Genomic DNA, 20,319 nt, shown 5'->3' on the forward strand with positions numbered 1-20,319 from the left:
CCAAACAGTGTATCAGTGTTAGGCCGCCTCCCCAGGTTGGCCCAATCCAGAGCCCAAACATGCATCGTCCTGAACATTCTCCATAAATTTCAAGTCTTGCTGTTTTGTTCAAAGGTTTCCTTACTGAGACTGGAAAGAGACAGGCCAGTGTCATTCTTTCGACCGGAACTGAATCAGCCTTTCAGGTCACACAAATCAGAATAAAGGTAAGGGTGCTTCTGTTCAGCTTTCTGGGTATTAATGAAATTGCTTTCTCTATACATGGTTAGAGCTTCATTATTCTCCTAGGTGCGGAGGGGAGCGATTGGGGCCCGGTGTGGGTTGGTGTTTGCTTACAACTCCGCTTCAGAGAAATTTCACGCAGAGGAGCACTTCAAGAGATTTGAGAGCTATGACAGATGGAAGCTAGAAGATTTCCGGCACTTCTTAAAAGCCAGGTAAATACAACCTATCAGCTGCCACCTGATTCTTTTAACTGACGGTGCAAATGGTTGAACCTGAATTTTTCTGTGTATGCTCCCATATTGGTCTATTACCCTACCTTGAAACTCAAACCACAGCAGCTTTCTTTGGCTTGATAATGCTCAGGATCCGAACCCACAACCCCAGTGGCCTGTTTCTTTTTAAATTCTTTTTATAAATTTTCCAAATTATGACAAATTAATTTAATACAATTTTGTTACACAGAGAGAGAGAGAGTGGGGGGGGGAGAGGGAGAGAGAGACCTTGGTTTCTGAATGTCTCTGTTGATGAACATTTCGGAATTCAATTTCCGAAAACCAGGAAGTAAATGCTTCTGTTTTCGAATGCGCCTTGGAAGTTGAACTTCTGAGCTGGCTTCCTGATTGAGTTTTCTGTGTGTTTTGAGGCTCTCGTATTGAGTTTTCGGTTTTTGAACGTGTCGGAAGTCGAACGGACTTCTGGAACAGATGACGTTTGAAAACCAAGGTACCACCGTATATATGTATGTAAAAAAATCAAATTAAACACTTGTAGGAGCAGCACTCCACGAGACGAACTGGGAGAGGAGGATCCCGTTGGCTGGTTTGAAATGGAAGAGGAATGGGATGAAATGGAAGTCAAAATGCAGCAGTGCAGAATTTCCAAGGTAAAACATCAGCCCAGTTCCTCCAGTCATGACCATATAGCCGGGGGGGGGGGGGACCTTTTCCAGCCCTCGCAGGCCACACTCCCTTATGGCTAGTCTTCTGGTGGGCTGGGGTTGGAGTGAGCGCATGGCAGTATGTCTGACTCTGCATAATGGCAGCTGTCTACATTCATCTTCCAGTCCCAACTTTTGTATCTTCTAACTTCGGACACAAGATGCATAGTCTCCAAGGTTGGCACTTTTAATTAAAAAAAATAAAATGTTTTGGTCATGATGTCCCTTCCCCGTTTTCAGTATCTGATGGTGAAGTTCTTGTGCACAAGGCAAGACAAAGCCGAGAGGCTCGGGGTGCAAGGCTTGAGCGTCTTCGGCTACCTCCGGTCCATGTCTTCAGAGCCCAACAGAAGCAAGTGCTGCCTGGAGTGTGGCAAGCCCAGCGGTGACGTCGTTTGTGGGATGACACTCCTGCTGAAGACTCTGTGCTTCATCCAGCAGCTTGCACAGGATTTGGTAGGTTTTACACTGCTTTCTGCTGCCTCTTCTCTCCATAGTCTGGACCGTATTCTAAAGGCTAAATTAGGTTATTCTCTAGGGCAAGCGTGGCCAGCGGTGCTCATAAAGATGTCTGCCATGATTCCTGCAAGCAGTCTCCTTCCCCCACCAGATATGTGAAAAGCTAGGAAAACATGGAGAACATTTGGGTATCTCCTCTCAAAGCATTTCCAATTTCCCCCCAGGCCTTCAAATTTCTATTCCCTCACTCTGAAATTAGGCTTGAGAGAAGCGTTCACTCATAGCCAATAGAATAGGTGTGTGTCCACACATGCTGGCCACAGCAGTCTCTCCAAGTTGCACTTGTGCTTGTTTGCCTCCCAAAATTGGGGATCTTTAGGGCATCAGAAAGATACCTGATACAAACTGAAAATTATGCTGCTTTTCTCCCCCAAGAAAGCTTTCCAGTGCAGATTTTTTTGGGGAGGAAATTCACATCATCGTTCCTTATCCTCCATGAATTTATTTCTTTTTCCAGCTTTAAAAAATATAATTATTTTATTTCTAGGTTCAGAAGAAGGCAAGTGGTCTGCGCTACAGGTCATACCTCGACTTTGCGGGCCTGGACTTAAAGCTTTTCTGGAATTTCTATAGTAAACTTCACCAGAAGTAAGTCCCTCTCCCATCATTTACAACTAGTTGAAAGTAAATGAAGCTGGCTGAATGCTGAGTCTTTGGTGCTGTGGCGTGTATTGGTGATGGGCAGAAGCTTCGGTCATTGTCTGCCTGTGTGGCTTGTACAACCAAACTCATTATTCCAGGCCCTGGTGCTTAGCATTAGGTCTCACCAGATGCATCCATATAGACACTAGCAGGCACATTGCTAGTCATGGTGAAGGAACAGGGTAATAGAGAGTAACAGGTTATCAACTAACTCAGTGCTTCTGTTAAATAGAAGCCTGATATGTACTGTAGTTTACTTACTGCACACGTGTACTGATATGAGTCTTATGGAAACTGGCCAGTTCTGGGCACTGCAGCTGGAGTGTGTGCAGAGGAAGGAAGACCAAGATGATAAAGGGTCTGAAAATTGGGCCTTATGTGGAGCAGTTGAGGGGGTTGTTCAGCGTGGAGAATTGGGGACTTGATAGATGATGTGAGAGCCACCTTCAAGTACCTGAGAGGCTTTCACATGGAAGATGGAGCAAGCTTGTTTTCTCCGGCTGCAGAGGGGAAGACCCGAACCAATGGATTCGAATGACAAGGAAGGGGATTCCAACTAAACATTTGGAGGAACTTTCGTGGAATTGTAGAATTGTGGAGCTGGAAGGAACTTCCTTGACAGTAAGAGCTGCTCAACAGAAGGTGGCGCACTCTCTGTCGTTGGAGGTTTTTAAATAAATAAATATAAATAAATAAACCTCCCCGGCTGAGACTGGGCTCAGGGCGGCTAACATCAAATATATAGCATTGGTATAAAATCAGACAATAATTAAATTACCTCCTAAAAATAAGTCAGGATCAAGCAGAGGTTGGATGGCCACCTGTTAGATGTGGCTCCTGCATAGCAGAGGCTGGCACTAGATGGCCTTTGGGGTCCCTTCCAACTTTGCAGTTCTAGGATTCTATGTATTGAGTGCAAGTGGGGAGCCTTTTGGTAGTCTTCTTCCATCAATGGATTTAGTGATAGCACCTTCTGGAGGCATTTGACTCTCTTAGCAATGCAATATGGAGGCATTTGTTCAGCTTTAAAGATCTTGATGGGCTCTTGGGAGAAGCTGTCCACAGACATCTGGAGGGCTAGTGAGAGTGCAAGCCGTGACTTTGCTGTCTGGGGGCTGATGGGAGTTGTTCAAAACATCTGAGACACGTCCACCCCAGCCCGGTTGGTGAAGTTTAGTGTAGAGCTTGCTTCTACCTATCTTGCTCTTGCATTGAAACCCACTTTTAGGATGGGATGAGAATCACATTATTCTGCCTGCCTCCAATTGGTCGTTCATGACAGTGTTGCACACGGGGTTATGATTGGATTTTTACTACATCAGGGTTGTGACCTTTCCTCCCACCCTAGCTCAAGAGAAGAGTGCATTGATGCCCAAGCCATGTTGCTGCGGCTTCTCCAGAGCTGCTTTTCAGTGCTCACATCGGATAACAAAGCTGCAAAGACTCAGGAAGCTGCTCAGAGCAAAACGTCTGACAGCGCAGAAGCAGCAGAGGAACTCTACAAGCATCTGTGTGAAGGTGATCTCCTCACTTCAGCCTGCCACCCCGTTGCCTCAAAACCCATCTTTTCCGTTAATAAAGGGGGGAGGGTAGCATAGCCTGGTGGTAGAGCCCAGCCACTGTAAAGCGCTGGGTGGCATTGGAATTTCATGCAAAAGCTTAGGAATGCAGGTAAGGAAATGAGATTCAGGTTGCTCTTAGTTAAGCAGAAATCTCTCTCTCTTTGCAATTTTTTGCGAGCAGTTGTAGACAGCGACAGCGAGTCCCCATCACTGAAGACCTTGAAGCAGGAAGTGAATAACACATTGCTGAACGGAGCAGCCATCTTTTTCCCCCACAGACACACCCGGCGGGAGCAGCTTTTTGCTATGTTGGTATGTTGTGGACATAGAAATCTTAGTACAGACCCTTAGCTTTTGCTTTCTCTCTGCAAAACCCCTGTGGATTACCTCTAGCAAGCTGACTACATTTTTACCTTCCCCAACCTGCAAGGATCTTAGTACATCACCTGCCCATTACTTTATATCCGCACAACAATCTTGTGAGGTAGGTTAGGCCCAGAGTGCAGCACCGCCATTCAGAACTCTGACATCTGCATAATCTGCTAAGAAGTACCGTAAGTCCTGCAGAGTTTAGTGGCACTTGTTTCAATGTTGTGGAAAAAGAAATGCAGCCTTGGAGAGCATCGTGGCTGGTTAGCATTTGAACTCATGTCTTCTCAGTTTACATCAAACTCTCCGATCACTTTCTGATACAGGCTATCAAAAAATGTCATGCTGCCACAAACCTTACCCCACCCTTAACATATTTTACATGAGGGGGAAATGTGTGAGCTTTTTTTTTTTTTTTAAATCAAGCTTTTCTTTTTTCCAGAAAAACATAACAGAGCAGGAACACAAGGCATCTGTCCATCTTACTTTCAAATCCCTCTGTGCATATTTCAGGTAAGCAACTTTGGCTGCAATCTGATACGCGCTTACCTGGGAGTAAGTCCCACTGGGGTCTTTAGAATCAATCAACGCTTCAGAGTTGATTGTAAAGAAATAGACAAAAAAACGCCTTAGAATTGAGAACAAATGGCATGGGAGAAATTGAGAATTTTGCCATTACAGTGGTACCTTGGTTCCCGAATGCCTTAGTGGTCGAACAAACAGACTCCCGAACACTTCAAACCCAGAAGTAAGTGTTCCGGTTTGCGAACGCTTTTTGGAAGCCGAACGTCTAACACGGCTTCTGCTTGAGTGCAGGAAGCTCCTGCAGCCAATCAGATGCTGTGCCTTTGTTTTTGAACAGTTTCGGACTCCCGGAATGGATTAAGTTCAAGAACCAAGGTACCACTGTACTCATAATAGACAACAATTACTTGATTTTAAGAAAACCAGCTTAATAGTTGCAGGATAGGGAAAAAAGGGACTGGGTAATATCCAGTGTCATACTCAGAGGAGACTTACTGAAATCAGCGGTTAAGTAACTGAAGTGAATTTATTTAGTTTAGTACATCAACTCTGAATAACCCCCACAGTTGTATTTTATTTTGAAAGTTCAAATTCCACTGGTTAGAGTGTCAGATCATATGACCTGTGAGACCCAGGTTCAAGTCCCCCACCTGGCCATGAAGCTCTCTGGGTGTGACCTTGGAGGACATTCCCTGCCTCTCAGCCTAGCCTACTTCACAGGGTTGTTGTTGGGATTAAATGAGTGGAAGAACCATGTACACCCCCTTGAGCTTCTTTGGAAAAAAAGGTGGGATGCAAATTTAACAAATGAATAATCAAACAATATAAGCAGTGTCCATTTTAAAGATCTGTTTCCTTGAGTAGTTTCTGGAGAAACAAGTTAGTTTTACTAATAATGCAGTGTTCCTGTTATCTTTCTAAAGGAGAGTGGAAGCAGTTAACTTAAGGGGCGCTAATTGTGATGGATCTGTAGTGAGGATAAGTTAGCTGGGTACGACCCCGATATCTGCAACCATAAGGAGTGTGGGTTAGGGAGAAGACATTTGCTCTGCTTGAAGGTTGGGATATTGAAGCAGATGGATTCTGCAGTCTGGAATGCTTGCGTCTGGGGTGCCTTTAAGAGCCATGCTGTGAAAATGTCTGTTCTTTGACAGTGACCAGGATCCAGGTGGGCTCCTCTTGTTGCCAGACAAAGGACCTTCTGCAGATGTTGATGTGGATAAAGTGCTTGCGGTGACAGAAACGCTCCTGGCAGTGACATCGAGAGAGGTAGTCCTTCCGGTTGGTCTTTGGGGTAGTTCTTGCATGTGGAACGGCTAAACTTTTATTTATCAGCAAAGTCCTCAGGACTGGATAAAGTACAGGCAAGGATCATAGCTGAGCGGTAGAGCACCTGCTTTGCATGCAGAACATCCCAAGTTCATTCCCCATCATCTCCAGGCAGAGTTGGGAATCTCCCTTGCTAGTCATTGTTGACAGTACTGAGTGAGATGGATCAATTTAGTATTGAATTGAAATACTTTATTGTCACTTGTACAACTTGTATACGGTGAGATTACACGAGCACCCCCCACTCAGCTCTCCTAGTCTTAATTCCCCTCGTTTACTGACGCACACCCACCAAACCCGAAAGTCAGTTGCCCTGTTGTTACCTTTTCATTCAGCAGCCTAAAAGCCCACGGATAGAAGCTGTTCTTTACCCTGTTGGTGCAACTAATCATGCTTCTGTATCTTCTGCCTGAGGGCAGAAGAAAGTGCCGGCCAGGGTGTGAATCATCCCTGAGAATTTTCCTCACTCTCCTGAGGCAACGTTCTTCCGCTATTTCATCTATTTACCATTTTATCTATTCATCTATTTCAACTATTTACCCAAGTTATTGGGTAACTTCTTAAGTCTGTAAATATGTGGCTTTGCATTAGCTGCACCTTGACACTTACAGCCTAAACAGCTGTTAATGTTTTATTAAGATCATTCCTCACCTGTTAATTTTTTATTTTTCTTATCTGCCCCCCACCACCTCCCCGCCATATCCAGTGTCTTCCTTTTGGTTTCTACCTATTATGGCAATACATCACTGCTGTTCTTTTTCTTTATAGACTGCCTTTCCCCAGCTATAATAGCTACCAGGGCAGTTTGCTGACCACCCCTCCTCCCCAGTTCACAACAGTTTGGGCAAGCCCAAGTCTTAAAAGAAAAGAAATCCCAAAACCAACAGGCAAACACCTAAACAAATAATAGAAAAGCAGGGTAATTAAAACAGTGTGTTAGGGAAGTGGGAAACCTTGGACCCGGGGACCAAAATGCGCCCTTCTTCTCCCCGTCCCTGGCCACCAAGCCTCCCTATCTAGCCTTTGGGACACTTCCCAAGGCCCACCACCCACCTTGAGTGTTTGTGCCTGGCTGAAATATGTCTTTGAACTCTGAGAAGGCCTCTTGTTTGACTGGATGGAGGATAGAGAGCATCGAGGATAGAGAGCCCTGTTTTAAGTCACTTAAGGCCAGCATTTCTGACATGAAACTTTTTGCATTCTGCAGTGCGAAATGTTGATGATGGGTGTTGCCCAGCAAGACACGGGTCCTGTGCTCTCGTCCTTATTCTGGTCTGTCCAGGGCAGCCTCCTTTCCTGGTGCTACTTGCAACTTAAGGGCAGTGACGCAGCACCCAAGAGCCTTGCCGTAGAAATCCTTACAAAGTGTAAGTATCCGACCAGGAGCGGCCTCTTAACTTACCTTTTCTATAAAAAGTCCCAAACGTACTGATGGGAATTGCGCTTCAAAACACCTGGAGAGCAACACGTTGGGGAAGGCTACTCCGCATCGTTTAGTAAGCCATCTTTTGCTCTTTCCTGTCTAGATGTGCAGCAGTTCCTGCGGAGCGTCAGGACAATTTTAGAGTCGCTCCTGTCCCAACACAGTGGGAGAACAATAGTGGAAAAACTGAGCAACTCTGTCTTTTCTATGGTAGCCCGCCAGCTGGTGAGTGAACTTATGGGATGCGTACAACAGCTGTGGGTGGGTTTTCTTGATATATTTTAAAAAACAACCTGTAATTCTAACAGGGCACCTTTTGTCCTTCCCCAGATGACCTTCCTGCAGGACTTCTGCACTTTAGACATTCCACATCGTACCCTCCTGCAGGATGTCAGCATTTTGACAAAGCTACTGAATGACCTGTCTGCAGAGCCAGGAGATGGCCCAAATAAGGTAGCCTTGGGAAAGGTGCTGATGCTTTCAGTACACAATATTAACTCTGCTGTTAACCACGTCAAGTGCATTTTCTGTGTAAAGTAGGATAAGAATGAAATGAAAATTAACTCTTCCTCTGTTAAGTCATGCGAAAGATGGGTGTTGAGAAAGGGGCCCAAGTTTGAGTAATGCAAACACTTCTGTAGAATCTGAGGCCTTCAAGTCCCGGCGCATGCAGATACCATGCTGAGAAATATCTATCTAGGTAGGCCTGCCTAGTGCTACCAAGGGACCCAGACGTTCAGTGTTTTTCTTTTCTTAATTGACATTATTTACAGCCCCAAACTGCAGTAGGTAGGGTATTAGATCATGCCATATACAAAACAAACACGCAATGAACAATGAGAAAGGGAAGTGGTAACACACCAGTACAAACCAAGACATCCATATTTCCTAAGCCGGCGTGGGTAGTGAATATTGAGCACCTGAGTCTGAAGCTTCAGAAATAATACCCCACGAGATGGCATAGTAATATTTTGGATCCTCCTTCCCCCAAGAAACACTTCAGTTTATGTGTGTAGTTTTCCCCTGCAATAGCCAAAGTCCATAGTTTCTTACACCCCACAGGCAAATGCAGATTATTTTCAGTGTTCTTCCTTTCTAGGCTATTGAAATCCTAGCCAACATCCATGTCAAAAACACTTTAGAGAGACCAGTTTTCATGTTGCCCATTTACCTCTGGATTAAGCTTCCAGGTGTGCACCAGACACCTGGTTATTCAGGACTTCCTTTTCCTGGATTGGCATCTGGGGAGCTGAACCGCCCTTGGCTCCTTTTATAATGGTTTATTATTATTATTATTATCATTATTATTATTTGTGCCAGGTGGGCATGGAGAGTTGGCAGCAGGAGCAGCCGGTGGTGCTGCGGACATGGGCTGCAGAATCCCCACATAACTACGAAAACAACTGCCACGACGTCACCGTCTTCCTTTGTCCGGGGGCAACTTACTTCGAGGTGGAGTTTGACGAAAGATGTGAAACGGAGAGGAGGTAACCTTGCAGCAGTTTTCATCTTGGGTGTGACTTCCATGTTAGCACCTCTCTTTTGGCCCCATTGCTGAAGGCTCACTCATACATCTGTTAGCCCAGCCCCTTGCATTACTGGGAAGGTCTAGCTAGGCAGGGGTACCCCCTCAATGCCACACCTTCAGGATTGTTCTGCGTGTCTCTTCAATGCCTGTCCCAGTTAGGCCCCCAAAGGTTGCCAGAACTCACCGGTTAGAGAAATTCTGTTCTTTTAATGCTGCACAAACACATCTTCATAGGTACGATTACCTGGAATTTACTGACGCCAAAGGTGGAAAAACTCGCTACGATACCAAAGTTGGCACAGACAAGTGGCCCAAGGTGAGTGGCTTCCAAATACTGAGAGCGAGCAAGACTTCTGTGTCACGCAAAAACCCACCGCGGTGGCACCACATTCAGTTGTTCCTGGCTTTTCTTGCAACTGCACTGGGAGGTTCTTTATGGAGAACCACATACCTTGTTATTTAAGAGAGATGAAGAACATTGCCTTTTGGGGACAGCGTTAAATCTTGCTTCACAGCATACTCCTAAAATAGGGGTGGCCAATGTGTGACCCACTAGATCAGCAATTGCCAAATTCTTTTTTTCTTTTTTTGTCAACCCCCACTTGGTTCCATAAACTCGTCCCTTGTGCAACCCACCCCCACATTGGTTTGCATGACACACTAAGGAAGATAATAACACAATCAAATTCAAAAGAGTAACAAGTACTTGCACATTTATTCAAACTATTTAGTTTAATTAAGTCAACAAAATGGATGAACTTGAGCCAGAGAAACTAGCTTTTCAAAGACTGATAGCCATTTGCACCTGCACCACCATCCTGCCACCTTCTTGCCTCTTAGCGCCCCCCCCCCCGGCAACCCCACCGCCCCCCTTGGCTATCATACCACCACTGCTTTAAATGTTGCTGGACTGCAACTCCCATCAGCTCCCGCCAGCATTGTCAGTGAATGATAGGAATCATAGTCCTCCAATATCAGGAGAGCCACAAGTTGGTCATCACTGTACTTGTATGAAGTCACAATTGCCAGAACGTATTTCAGATCGCTTGAAGGGGGTTAAAGCCTTCATTCCAGCCAGGCAGTGCCATTTTCCTGACAGACAGGGCTACACAGGTTTCTGAACTGAAGTTTCACTATCCGATGGTATTTGCTTTATCCATTCCTTAGCATAAAACACGCTGCCAGGCTTTTTGCAAAACTCTTGAAATAGGAAGTTTTATATTACATCCTTCAGTCAAAACTTCCCAGGGTGGCTTTCATCTAATAAAAAGACGATGCCGGGGAGGTGTACTGGGTGTGTGAGTGTGTGCAAGAGCTGCGAGCACGATGGAGGAATGTTGGGTTATCATTCATAGCCCTGCTGTGACTTCCTGTCATGTGACACTTGGCAAAAACCTCACCTGTTTTGTTGCTCTGTAGAAAGTGACCTTTAAGGCTGGCCCTCGGCTGCAGTTTCTCTTTCACTCCGACAGCAGTAATAACGAGTGGGGCTACAAATTCTCCGTCACTGCATACGGCTTGCCAGATGTGGAAGTTTCGTGGGGCCTGGACCTGCACCTTCTCGTGGCCAGGCTCATGGGGCGCCTGGCTTCTCAGAGCATGGTGCTGAAATCCCAACGAGGTGCGTTGAGTTCAAGCATTACTTGAAATGTGTTCAGGGTGTAGAGCTGTGGCGAGGATCCTTTATGAGTTGTAAGGAAGGGGAAGGAGGGGTTTGTTTTGCTATAAACTGAGGCAACGTGGTTGTCTTCAGTCTCCAATGCTTTCCTGGTGATTTATTTGTTCATTAGGTTTGCGTACGTACCATTCTTAACTTCAAAAAGCTCAGAGCAATTCACAGTTGTTCTTCCTCTAGCCACCGCACTGAGTAGCATGTGAAACTTTGAAATTGGAATCCCAGGTTTAGATGACTTTTGACTGAATCCCTTTAGCCAATTTTACTTTCCTTCGTCTGGCTACCTGCACAGTAAAGTAAATAAGTGTGTACCCTGTTTCTCCCCTTCCCCCAATAGTTGAAGGTGACTTTTAAAAATGTGTGATCTAAAACAACCAAAAGCAAGAACATTATATGCATATTTTGAGCCCTAGAAAGAGTGCCTACACCCAAGGTGCCTACATCATATTGTAAAATCCACAAGGCTGGCTTCTGTATTTTATTTCCTTTTCACTTTCCATTGATTTAAAGGTTATGGGGCTAGAAATTTAAGATGCTTAATATAACAGATGTATAGCCTTTACTTTTCTAATATCACTGCCTTTCTTTTCCCCTTCCCCAGAGGCAGGAAATGAAATAGAATTGTCTCCTGCAAAAGTGGTGTCTGTTCTTAACTCTCCTCTGTGGAAGCCGGTCTTCAGGCATCAGATGCGTTCTGAACAAAAGCTGGGAGCTAGAAAGCATAGCCAAACGCTGCAGGAAGATAAAGAGGTATTTCAGCCAACTTCCTAAATCTAGCCGCACTAATGCATGGAGCACTTCAGCCCTTCTGCTTCTCTTCAGTGCTTCCTCAGCTGATATTGTACAGTAGTCAGATGACCACCTCCAGGTGCTACCGCAACATAGGTAGCTATGACCAGAGATCACAGTGGAAGAGGGACCAGGGCTAAGGATGGGATGGGGCAGAAACATGATAAGGATATATTTCATTTGATCTCTGGTCACCAAGCAGGTTTATTGCTGGCACAAGGGTTGTTGGGCTGCTGTGTGGTAACAGGAGATTTTAGCGGAGCTGTAGAGGAGGGCATCCTGAGAAGCCTGCCCCTTTTTTATCTTATTCCATTTATTTAACAATTTATTTCCTGTTTGCTTATAATAAAACCTCTAAGCATTATACACAAAATATTAAAATTAACAGTAAAGACAAATCAAACATGCTGAAATAATAATAATTAACAGGGTTGTGGTTTTTTTTTTTAAAAAAAAGTATTTACATATCAACAATCTACATATCTGGGTACGCTTGCTTAAACCAAAATGTTTTCAGCAGGTACCAAAAAGAGTACAGTGAAGGCACCTGCCTGGTGTCCATAGGCAGAGAGTTCCGAAATGTGGCTGTTGCCACAATAAAAGATGGATTTCTCACCACTGTGGCATGAGTATTATTTGGCACCTTTAACAGTGCCACTTCCACAGATCAAAGTGATTGGTTAAGCATACATGGTATGAGTAAAGTGGTCCCGAGCCGTTAAGGGCTTTATGTACCAATAGTAACACCTCGAACGCGGCCCAATAAGAAATCAGGAACCAATACAGACCACTGAGCTGAGGAGTTGCATGCTGACGGGGTCTTGCTCCTATAAACAACTGTGCTGCAGCATTCTACATCAACTGCAGTTTCCAGGTCATACAAGGGAAGCTGCACAATAGAGTAAAAAGGTAAAGGTAAAGGTACCCCTGCCCGTACGGGCCAGTCTTGACAGACTCTAGGGTTGTGCGCCCATCTCACTCAAGAGGCCGGGGGCCAGCGCTGTCCGGAGACACTTCCGGGTCACGTGGCCAGCGTGACATCGCTGCTCTGGCGAGCCAGAGCCACACACGGAAACGCCGTTTACCTTCCCGCTAGTAAGCGGTCCCTATTTATCTACTTGCACCCGGGAGTGCTTTTGAACTGCTAGGTTGGCAGGCGCTGGGACCGAACAACAGGAGCGCACCCCGCCACGGGGATTCGAACCGCCGACCTTTCGATTGGCAAGCCCTAGGCGCTGAGGCTTTTACCCACAGCGCCACCCGCGTCCCGCACAATAGAGTACTTTGCAGGAATCCAGTCTTGAAGCTACCAGTGCCTGAACTACCATGGTCAAGCCCTCCTGGCTCAGGAATGGTAAAAGCTGTTGTACCGAGAATAGCTAGTAAAAGGTGCTTCAAGCCACTGAGACTCCCTGGGCCTCCAGTGACAAAGCTGGACCCAGAAGCACCTGATTGCACACCTGCTCCTTTAGGGACCTGTTTCTTTCGATTAAAACGGAAAGCTAAACCATAGTTTGGCATTACTGAGAGCAGCCCTAGCTTTTCTCCAGGCTCACATCTTATCTTGCTTCTCCTCTTGTGCAATTGTGAGGACTTTAGTGTGGGGGAAGTCAGGAGGTTCCCTTACTGTGGGTCACTAATTAAAAGATGAAGAATTCAATAACGTTTATTGATTGCACGTCCAAGGTAGAACCCCCTATGTGGAAGTCTCTACCAAGGAATTAAACACAGTGTACACATAGGTACAGAAGTGCAAAATAATCAGACCCTTCCCTTCATTACGTTAGTTTATTCGGTCATAAAGCATCATTAAAGCAACACTATTTGACATGTGCAATTAGACCCCTTTGTTGTCGCCTTATTTCACACCATCATCTTTGCTGCACAAGTGCTTCATCTGCATTTGTCTTTGAAGCTTCTACAGCATGATTTGTTGCTTTTTCCAAGTTTCTCGATGTCTCCAAATGTTTTCTTAGTTGTAACATAGCTTGCTTACTCCCTTCCAGTCACATCAAATATGGCCTTCCTTTCTTTCCCCTTAGCAGTTTCTCTTCAGTACTACTTAACTGAACGATTTAACTACACCTGGAAGCTTCTGATTAACCACACATGTTTTGTCATCAATCCAAGACAAAATGTGGTTAATCTTAACTATGGTTAGTAGAAGCAAAGCCGCCTTCAAACAGTTTAATCGAAGCTGGCTTGTTCTCACTAATCACAGTTTAGGGTTCAGATGACACACTAAACTATGGTTAATATAAAATGGAAGCGGAAAATTCTTGTCTCTGTGACTATGTCAGAGAGGGAAGGGAGAAAGTGTATGAGCCCAGGTACAGGCTCATTCTTGTAACACTAAACCAGAGTGTACTGTTACCAACTAAATCTCTTCTAATCTTCTTTTCAGGCCACAAACTCTCATGCCAACAACTGTCATAATTTTCTCCTTGACTTCGCAAAGTCAGACTCTGCCCAGGAGTTCTGTGGGCCAAATTCTGAGCTTTTCAAAGGACTCGTACAGGCATGTAAAAAACAGGCCCCAAAGACTGATATAGTTGCTGGTTCCACTATTGATCAAGCTGTCCAGTCTACATTTGCTGCTCTGGTCTATCTCTCTCCAGATTTGTATGGGAAGCTTCAGAAATATGGTAACTCCTACCTTAGTGAACATACATTCACAGTGAAGACGACTGCTCATATTTACATGATTCAGTTGTAAAAGTGTGGCTTGTCCATTCTTTCTAAATAATATTTACAACTTTGCTTGCATCAATTTTATGTACATGTGAAAAACCCGCTTAGTTTGTATAACACACGTGGAAAAAATCGGGGCGAGTTGAGTTTCCCTTTGTGTGTTCCAGAGGCCTGACTGGCCTTCGCTGAAAGTTGGGCATTTAGTGTCACTGGACCTGTGATGTGGAGCAGAGTTGGGGCAGGCACCCTTGCTTTTGACTTTCAGGCATCTCTCAGAGACCTCTTTATGCTGCCAGGCCTTTGCAGCTGTTTAAATTGATTAGCCAGTCAATTGAATAATCATTTGTATTGCCCTAAATGGTGTTTTAGTTGTACACCGCCCTGATATTTTATGACATTGTCTCTACGGAAGTATTTTTATACAAAAGTGAGCCTAGGGTGCCATTTTATACAAGCGGCAAGTGGCATACAAGTGGCAAACCACTCCATGCTGTATGGTAGGTGGGGACCAATGTCCCCTGTGTATAGAAAAATGTTTCAGAGAGCTATTCTCTTTGTCAAAGTTTCTGTGAGCTGGGCAGATTGTTTCCCCCTCCACCCCTACCCTCTGCAGCTATGCAGTCATCAAACATTTGATCTTCCACCTGCAGGCTGAAGTTGATCTAGTCCAGGGAGATTTTTGGCCCTCAGTTCCATTGTTCGTATAAACTGGCCCTAAGACAACCACGTTTCTTTTATTGATTTGAGGCGGTGGCAGAGGTCCACTGTGGCCTCCGCAGTTCTTTCGTTACACCTTCAAGATGGCTTAGAAGTCTCTTCTTTTCTTCCTTTCCCCACAGTCAACAGTGGAGGCAAAACGCCTTTGGGCGAAGAGTTTGCACAAGTGTATTCCCTGGCCGACGGGATCAGAATATGGATGGTAAGATTTCCTCTCTTTACCCTGGGGCCCAGAAAATGGCTGCCATACAATTTCCCCCATTTGTTCCTCATTTCCTGAGTCAGTCTCAGCATTTCTCTGCAAAGAAATCCCTCTAAAAGATTATTTTAAGCACCTGAGTTCATTTAAGTAGCATCAAATGTGCTGTCTCCCTACCCCCTCCATCCACCAGGGACACCTTGGCAAATTTTGAAAGTACTTTAAACTCTTTTAAAAATATGTGTATTTCTACAGCTAGAAATGAAACAGAAGTTCCTCGTGAACCAGGGAAATGATGGGGAGGAGAAGCAGACTGCTGAGGTGAGCGAGGTGAACCCGGAGACCCTTGGTAAGTGTCATTGTGCTTCTGCCTCTCTTTGCTCCTCTTGCTTTTCCCATGGGTGGCAGACAGCCACACTGACCAATATCACCCCCTGGCATCCAAGGCAGGAAGTGCTCACACTACATTGGCTCCCAGTACGTTTCCGAGCACAATTCAAAGTGTTGGTGTTGACCTTTAAAGCCCTAAACGGCCTCGGCCCAGTATACCTGAAGGAGCGTCTCCACCCCCATCGTTCAGCCCGGACACTGAGATCCAGCGCCGAGGGCCTTCTGGCGGTTCCCTCATTGCGAAAAGCAAAGCTACAGGGAACCAGGCAGAGGGCCTTCTCGGTAGTGGCGCCCACCCTGTGGAACACCCTCCCATCAGATGTCAAAGAGATAAACAACTACAGTGGTGCCTCGCAAGACGAAATTAATTCGTTCCGCAAGTCTCTTCGTCTTGCGGTTTTTTCGTCTTGCGATGCACGGTTTCCCATAGGAATGCATTGAAAATCAATTAATGCGTTCCTAGGGAAACCGCCTTCAGACCAGGTCCGGGGACAGTCTGTCCCCGGACCTCTTCTGAAGGCTGGGGGGGGGGGGGACAAGGGCTTTTCTTCCCACCCCCAGCATTTTAAAAAACCCCGGGACAGCGGAGGACTTCTCCGCTGTCTGAGGCGATTTAAAAGCCCCTGGGAAGGCAGGCAGGGGGGACAAAGACTTTCGCCCCCCGCCCCGCTTCGGAACAGCTTTCCGAAGTGGGGCGGCTGGGGCAGGTGTCCCCGCCCCCCCTCCCCACTTTGGAACAGCTTTCCAAAGTGGGGCGGCTGGGGCAGATGTCCCCGCCCCCCCTCCCCACTTCGGAACAGCTTTCCGAAGTGGGGCGGCTGGGGCAGATGTCCCCGCCCCCCCTCCCCGCTTCGGAACAGCTTTCCGAAGTGGGGCGGCTGGGGCAGATGTCCCCGCCCCCCCTCCCCGCTTCGGAACAGCTTTCCGAAGTGGGGCGGCTGGGGCAGATGTCCCCGCCCCCCCTCCCCGCTTCGGAACAGCTTTCCGAAGTGGGGCGGCTGGGGCAGATGTCCCCGCCCCCCCTCCCCGCTTCGGAACAGCTTTCCGAAGTGGGGCGGCTGGGGCAGGTGTCCCCGCCCCCCCTCCCCGCTTCGGAACAGCTTTCCGAAGTGGGGCGGCTGGGGCAGATGTCCCCGCCCCCCCTCCCCGCTTCGGAACAGCTTTCCGAAGTGGGGCGGCTGGGGCAGGTGTCCCCCCCCCTTCCGAACAGCGTTTTAAAATGCTGGGGGTCGGGAGCGAAGCGCTGCCGACCCCCAGCATTTTAAAATCTCCCCGTGTCCCGGGAAGATTTTAAAATGCTGGGGGTCGGCAGCGCTTCGCTCCCGACCCCCAGCATTTTAAAACCTTCCCGGGACACGGGGAGATTTTAAAATGCAGGGGGTCGGCAGCGCTTCGCTCCCGACCCCCAGCATTTTAAAACCTCCCCGGGACACGGGGAGATTTTAAAATGCTGGGGGTCGGCAGCGCTTCGCTCCCGACCCCCAGCATTTTAAAAACTTCCCGGGACACGGGGAGATTTTAAAATGCTGGGGGTCGGCAGCGCTTCGCTCCCGACCCCCAGCATTTTAAAAACTTCCCGGGACACGGGGAGATTTTAAAATGCTGGGGGTCGGCAGCGCTTCGCTCCCGACCCCCAGCATTTTAAAAACTTCCCGGGACACGGGGAGATTTTAAAATGCAGGGGGTCGGCAGCGCTTCGCTCCCGACCCCCAGCATTTTAAAACCTCCCCGGGACACGGGGAGATTTTAAAATGCTGGGGGTCGGCAGCGCTTCGCTCCCGACCCCCAGCATTTTAAAAACTTCCCGGGACACGGGGAGATTTTAAAATGCTGGGGGTCGGCAGCGCTTCGCTCCCGACCCCCAGCATTTTAAAAACTTCCCGGGACACGGGGAGATTTTAAAATGCTGGGGGTCGGCAGCGCTTCGCTCCCGACCCCCAGCATTTTAAAAACTTCCCGGGACACGGGGAGATTTTAAAATGCTGGGGGTCGGCAGCGCTTCGCTCCCGACCCCCAGCATTTTAAAACCTCCCCGGGACACGGGGAGATTTTAAAATGCTGGGGGTCGGCAGCGCTTCGCTCCCGACCCCCAGCATTTTAAAAACTTCCCGGGACACGGGGAGATTTTAAAATGCTGGGGGTCGGCAGCGCTTCGCTCCCGACCCCCAGCATTTTAAAACCTCCCCGGGACACGGGGAGATTTTAAAATGCTGGGGGTCGGCAGCGCTTCGCTCCCGACCCCCAGCATTTTAAAACCTCCCCGGGACAGGGGGAGATTTTAAAATGCTGGGGGTCGGCAGCTAACGCTTCGCTCCCGACCCCCAGCATTTTAAAATCTCCCCGGGACAGAGACTTCTCTGCTGTCCCTTGGAGATTTTAAAATGCTGGGGGTCGGCAGCGAACGCTTCGCTCCCGCCCGCCAGCATTTTAAGATCGCCCCCGGCAGGCGGGGGGAAGGCAGGCGGGGGGGAGCAAAGACTTTTGCCCCCCGCCGGCCTTCAGAAGAGGTCCTCTTCTGTAGGCCGGCTGTGGGCGAAAGTCTTTGCTCCCGACCGCCAGCATTTCCCTATGGGCTTTCGTCTTGCGATGCAAGCCCATAGGGAAATTCGTCTTGCGAAGCGCCTCCAAAACAGAAAACCCTTTCGTCTTGCGGGTTTTCCGTCTTGCGAGGCATTCGTCTTGCGGGGTACCACTGTACCTGACATTCAGAAGACATCTTAAGGCAGCCTTGTTCAGGGAAGTTTCTAATGTGTGATATCTTAGTGTATTTTTGGTCTTTGTGGAAGCCGCCCAGAGTGGCTGGGGAAACCCAGCCAGATGGGCAGGGTACAAATACAGTGGTACCTCGCAAGACGAATGCCTCACAAGACAAAAAACTCGCTAGACGAAAGGGTTTTTTGTTTTTTGAGCTGCTTTGCAAGACGATTTTCCCTATGGGCTTGCTTTGCAAGACGGAAACGTCTTGCAAGTTTGTTTCCTTTTTCTTAACACCATTAATACAGTTGCGACTTGACTTCGAGGAGCAACTCATAGAACGCGGTGTGGTAGCCTTTTTTGAGGTTTTTAAAGTCTTTGGTGATTTTTGAAGCTTTTCCAAAACTTTCCCGACACCGTGCTTCGCAAGACGAAAAAAATCGCGGAACGAATTAATTTCGTCTTGCGAGGCACCACTGTAATTATTATTATTATTATTATTATTATTATTATTACTACTACTACTACAGCGAGAGCTGTAAGGTAGGCTGTGCACTTATGAAATACTTAACTTTTCATCTGTTGATACGAGATGCACAGAGCAGGAGGAGCCCAGTTGCGCCGCTCTCATGATGCGCTTGTTGCCTTTCTATTGCAGCGCAACAGTGCATCCAGAAAAGTCACCTCTTGCTCAGTTTTCTGCCTGCACGGACCAAGGCAGAAGGCCCCGACTCAGATCACGCAGAGGACTTTGGGCGATGCCACAGAGACAGACGTCGGAGGACGAGCTCTGTCGTCGAAGCGGATTTCCAAGCATCAGATTCCTCCCCCGTCTCTGGCGTGACTGGTTTTGTTTTCCCGGAGGCAGGTCAGGCCACAGCCTCCAGCTCAAAGAGGAAGCAGGTGCCAGACTCGCCGCAGACAGAAGTGTCTCCTGCGTCCCAAAGCAAATCCCTTGACAGTAACTTGTCGGAGCAAGAAGATGCCTTGTCCCCTCCCTCCACTCCCACTCGGAAGCCTCCCTTCAGCCGCGGGAGGCTCCGGCTCCTCTCCTTCCGCTCCATGGAGGAGTCCAAGCCTGTGCCCAGCATTAAGGAGAAATACCCCATCCTGAAACACACCTTGGACTTCATTAAGGACCAATCTCTTTCTCATGAAAGGTGAGCCAGATCCAATTTTGTGCCGGTAAGAAAAACCGGGCGTCTCATTAAATAGAGGCTCCAGGAAAACCTCAAGGGGCGTTTGAGATTTGCTTGTTCGGCTCCTACCTCTTGGCCTGTGGGGCTTATTGCTGAACAATAAGATACTGTGAGAGCGTAAGAAGAGCCCTGCTAGATCAGTCCAGTGGCCAATCTAGTTGAGCATCCTGTTCTCACAGTGGCCAATCAGATACGATGAACTGCAGTATGGCACAAGGTGTGTTTTGCCTCAGAATATGTGCTCAGCAGTGAATGTTTTGTGAGAAGTATTTGTTTTTGGTTCTAACACTTTACATAAACTGCCTAGGGGTTACGTATATTAAACAGTACAAAAAAGTATAGAAATGTATTATTGAGTTAAGAATTCCGTCCCGGTGGGTGAGTGTATGTGAGAGCGTTTCTTGCTTTTGTGTATATATCAGGAAACCCTGTTATACGATATAAACGATATACAATATCTTTATTGTCATTGTCCCATGCAGAACAATGAAATTGAAAAACTACTACAAAACTACATAAAACTACTACAAAACTACATAAAACTACTACAAAACTACATAAAACTACTACAAAACTACATAAAACATTCAAAAACCCCTAAAATCTCTGAAACCCCATTTTAAAATACACTATACTATAGAGACCCCTTATGCTGCGTTTAGAACCAGATTTGCATTTGCGTAGAAACTGTTTCTCAGGCGGCTAGTCCTGGCCTTTATAACCCTATACCTTCTTCCAGAAGGCAGAAGCTGAAAGAGATCATTTGTTATAACAAACCATAAAGCCATGTAGCGTGTTGTCATCACGTTGCTGCCACATTTTGTCCTCCTCGATAAATACCCACCACTTGCCACTTGGTTAGGCTTCTTGACATCACCAGTTCTCTGTTGACGGAGAAGCTCATCG

General features: G+C 47.0%; 1 protein-coding gene across 2 annotated transcripts in view; it reads left to right on the forward strand.

Annotated features, from left to right (window-relative positions):
- The window catches only part of ZZEF1 (zinc finger ZZ-type and EF-hand domain containing 1), a 74,948-nt gene that overhangs the window by 19,551 nt on the left and 35,078 nt on the right, over nucleotides 1-20,319 (forward strand). For both annotated transcript variants that reach the window (XM_077919531.1, XM_028708684.2), the window contains exons 10-29: nucleotides 115-206; nucleotides 289-437; nucleotides 997-1,108; nucleotides 1,403-1,618; nucleotides 2,169-2,269; nucleotides 3,672-3,841; nucleotides 4,067-4,197; nucleotides 4,697-4,767; nucleotides 5,934-6,048; nucleotides 7,316-7,475; nucleotides 7,635-7,756; nucleotides 7,862-7,984; nucleotides 8,852-9,018; nucleotides 9,294-9,375; nucleotides 10,479-10,680; nucleotides 11,336-11,484; nucleotides 13,928-14,168; nucleotides 15,054-15,133; nucleotides 15,386-15,479; nucleotides 18,873-19,374. In XM_077919531.1, coding sequence (XP_077775657.1) covers nucleotides 115-206; nucleotides 289-437; nucleotides 997-1,108; nucleotides 1,403-1,618; nucleotides 2,169-2,269; nucleotides 3,672-3,841; nucleotides 4,067-4,197; nucleotides 4,697-4,767; nucleotides 5,934-6,048; nucleotides 7,316-7,475; nucleotides 7,635-7,756; nucleotides 7,862-7,984; nucleotides 8,852-9,018; nucleotides 9,294-9,375; nucleotides 10,479-10,680; nucleotides 11,336-11,484; nucleotides 13,928-14,168; nucleotides 15,054-15,133; nucleotides 15,386-15,479; nucleotides 18,873-19,374 — 3,079 coding nt within the window. The remainder of the gene's footprint in view (nucleotides 1-114; nucleotides 207-288; nucleotides 438-996; nucleotides 1,109-1,402; nucleotides 1,619-2,168; nucleotides 2,270-3,671; nucleotides 3,842-4,066; nucleotides 4,198-4,696; nucleotides 4,768-5,933; nucleotides 6,049-7,315; nucleotides 7,476-7,634; nucleotides 7,757-7,861; nucleotides 7,985-8,851; nucleotides 9,019-9,293; nucleotides 9,376-10,478; nucleotides 10,681-11,335; nucleotides 11,485-13,927; nucleotides 14,169-15,053; nucleotides 15,134-15,385; nucleotides 15,480-18,872; nucleotides 19,375-20,319) is intronic.

This window comes from Podarcis muralis, chromosome 15 (genome assembly GCF_964188315.1).
Source record: "Podarcis muralis chromosome 15, rPodMur119.hap1.1, whole genome shotgun sequence".
Classification (NCBI taxonomy): domain Eukaryota; kingdom Metazoa; phylum Chordata; class Lepidosauria; order Squamata; family Lacertidae; genus Podarcis; species Podarcis muralis.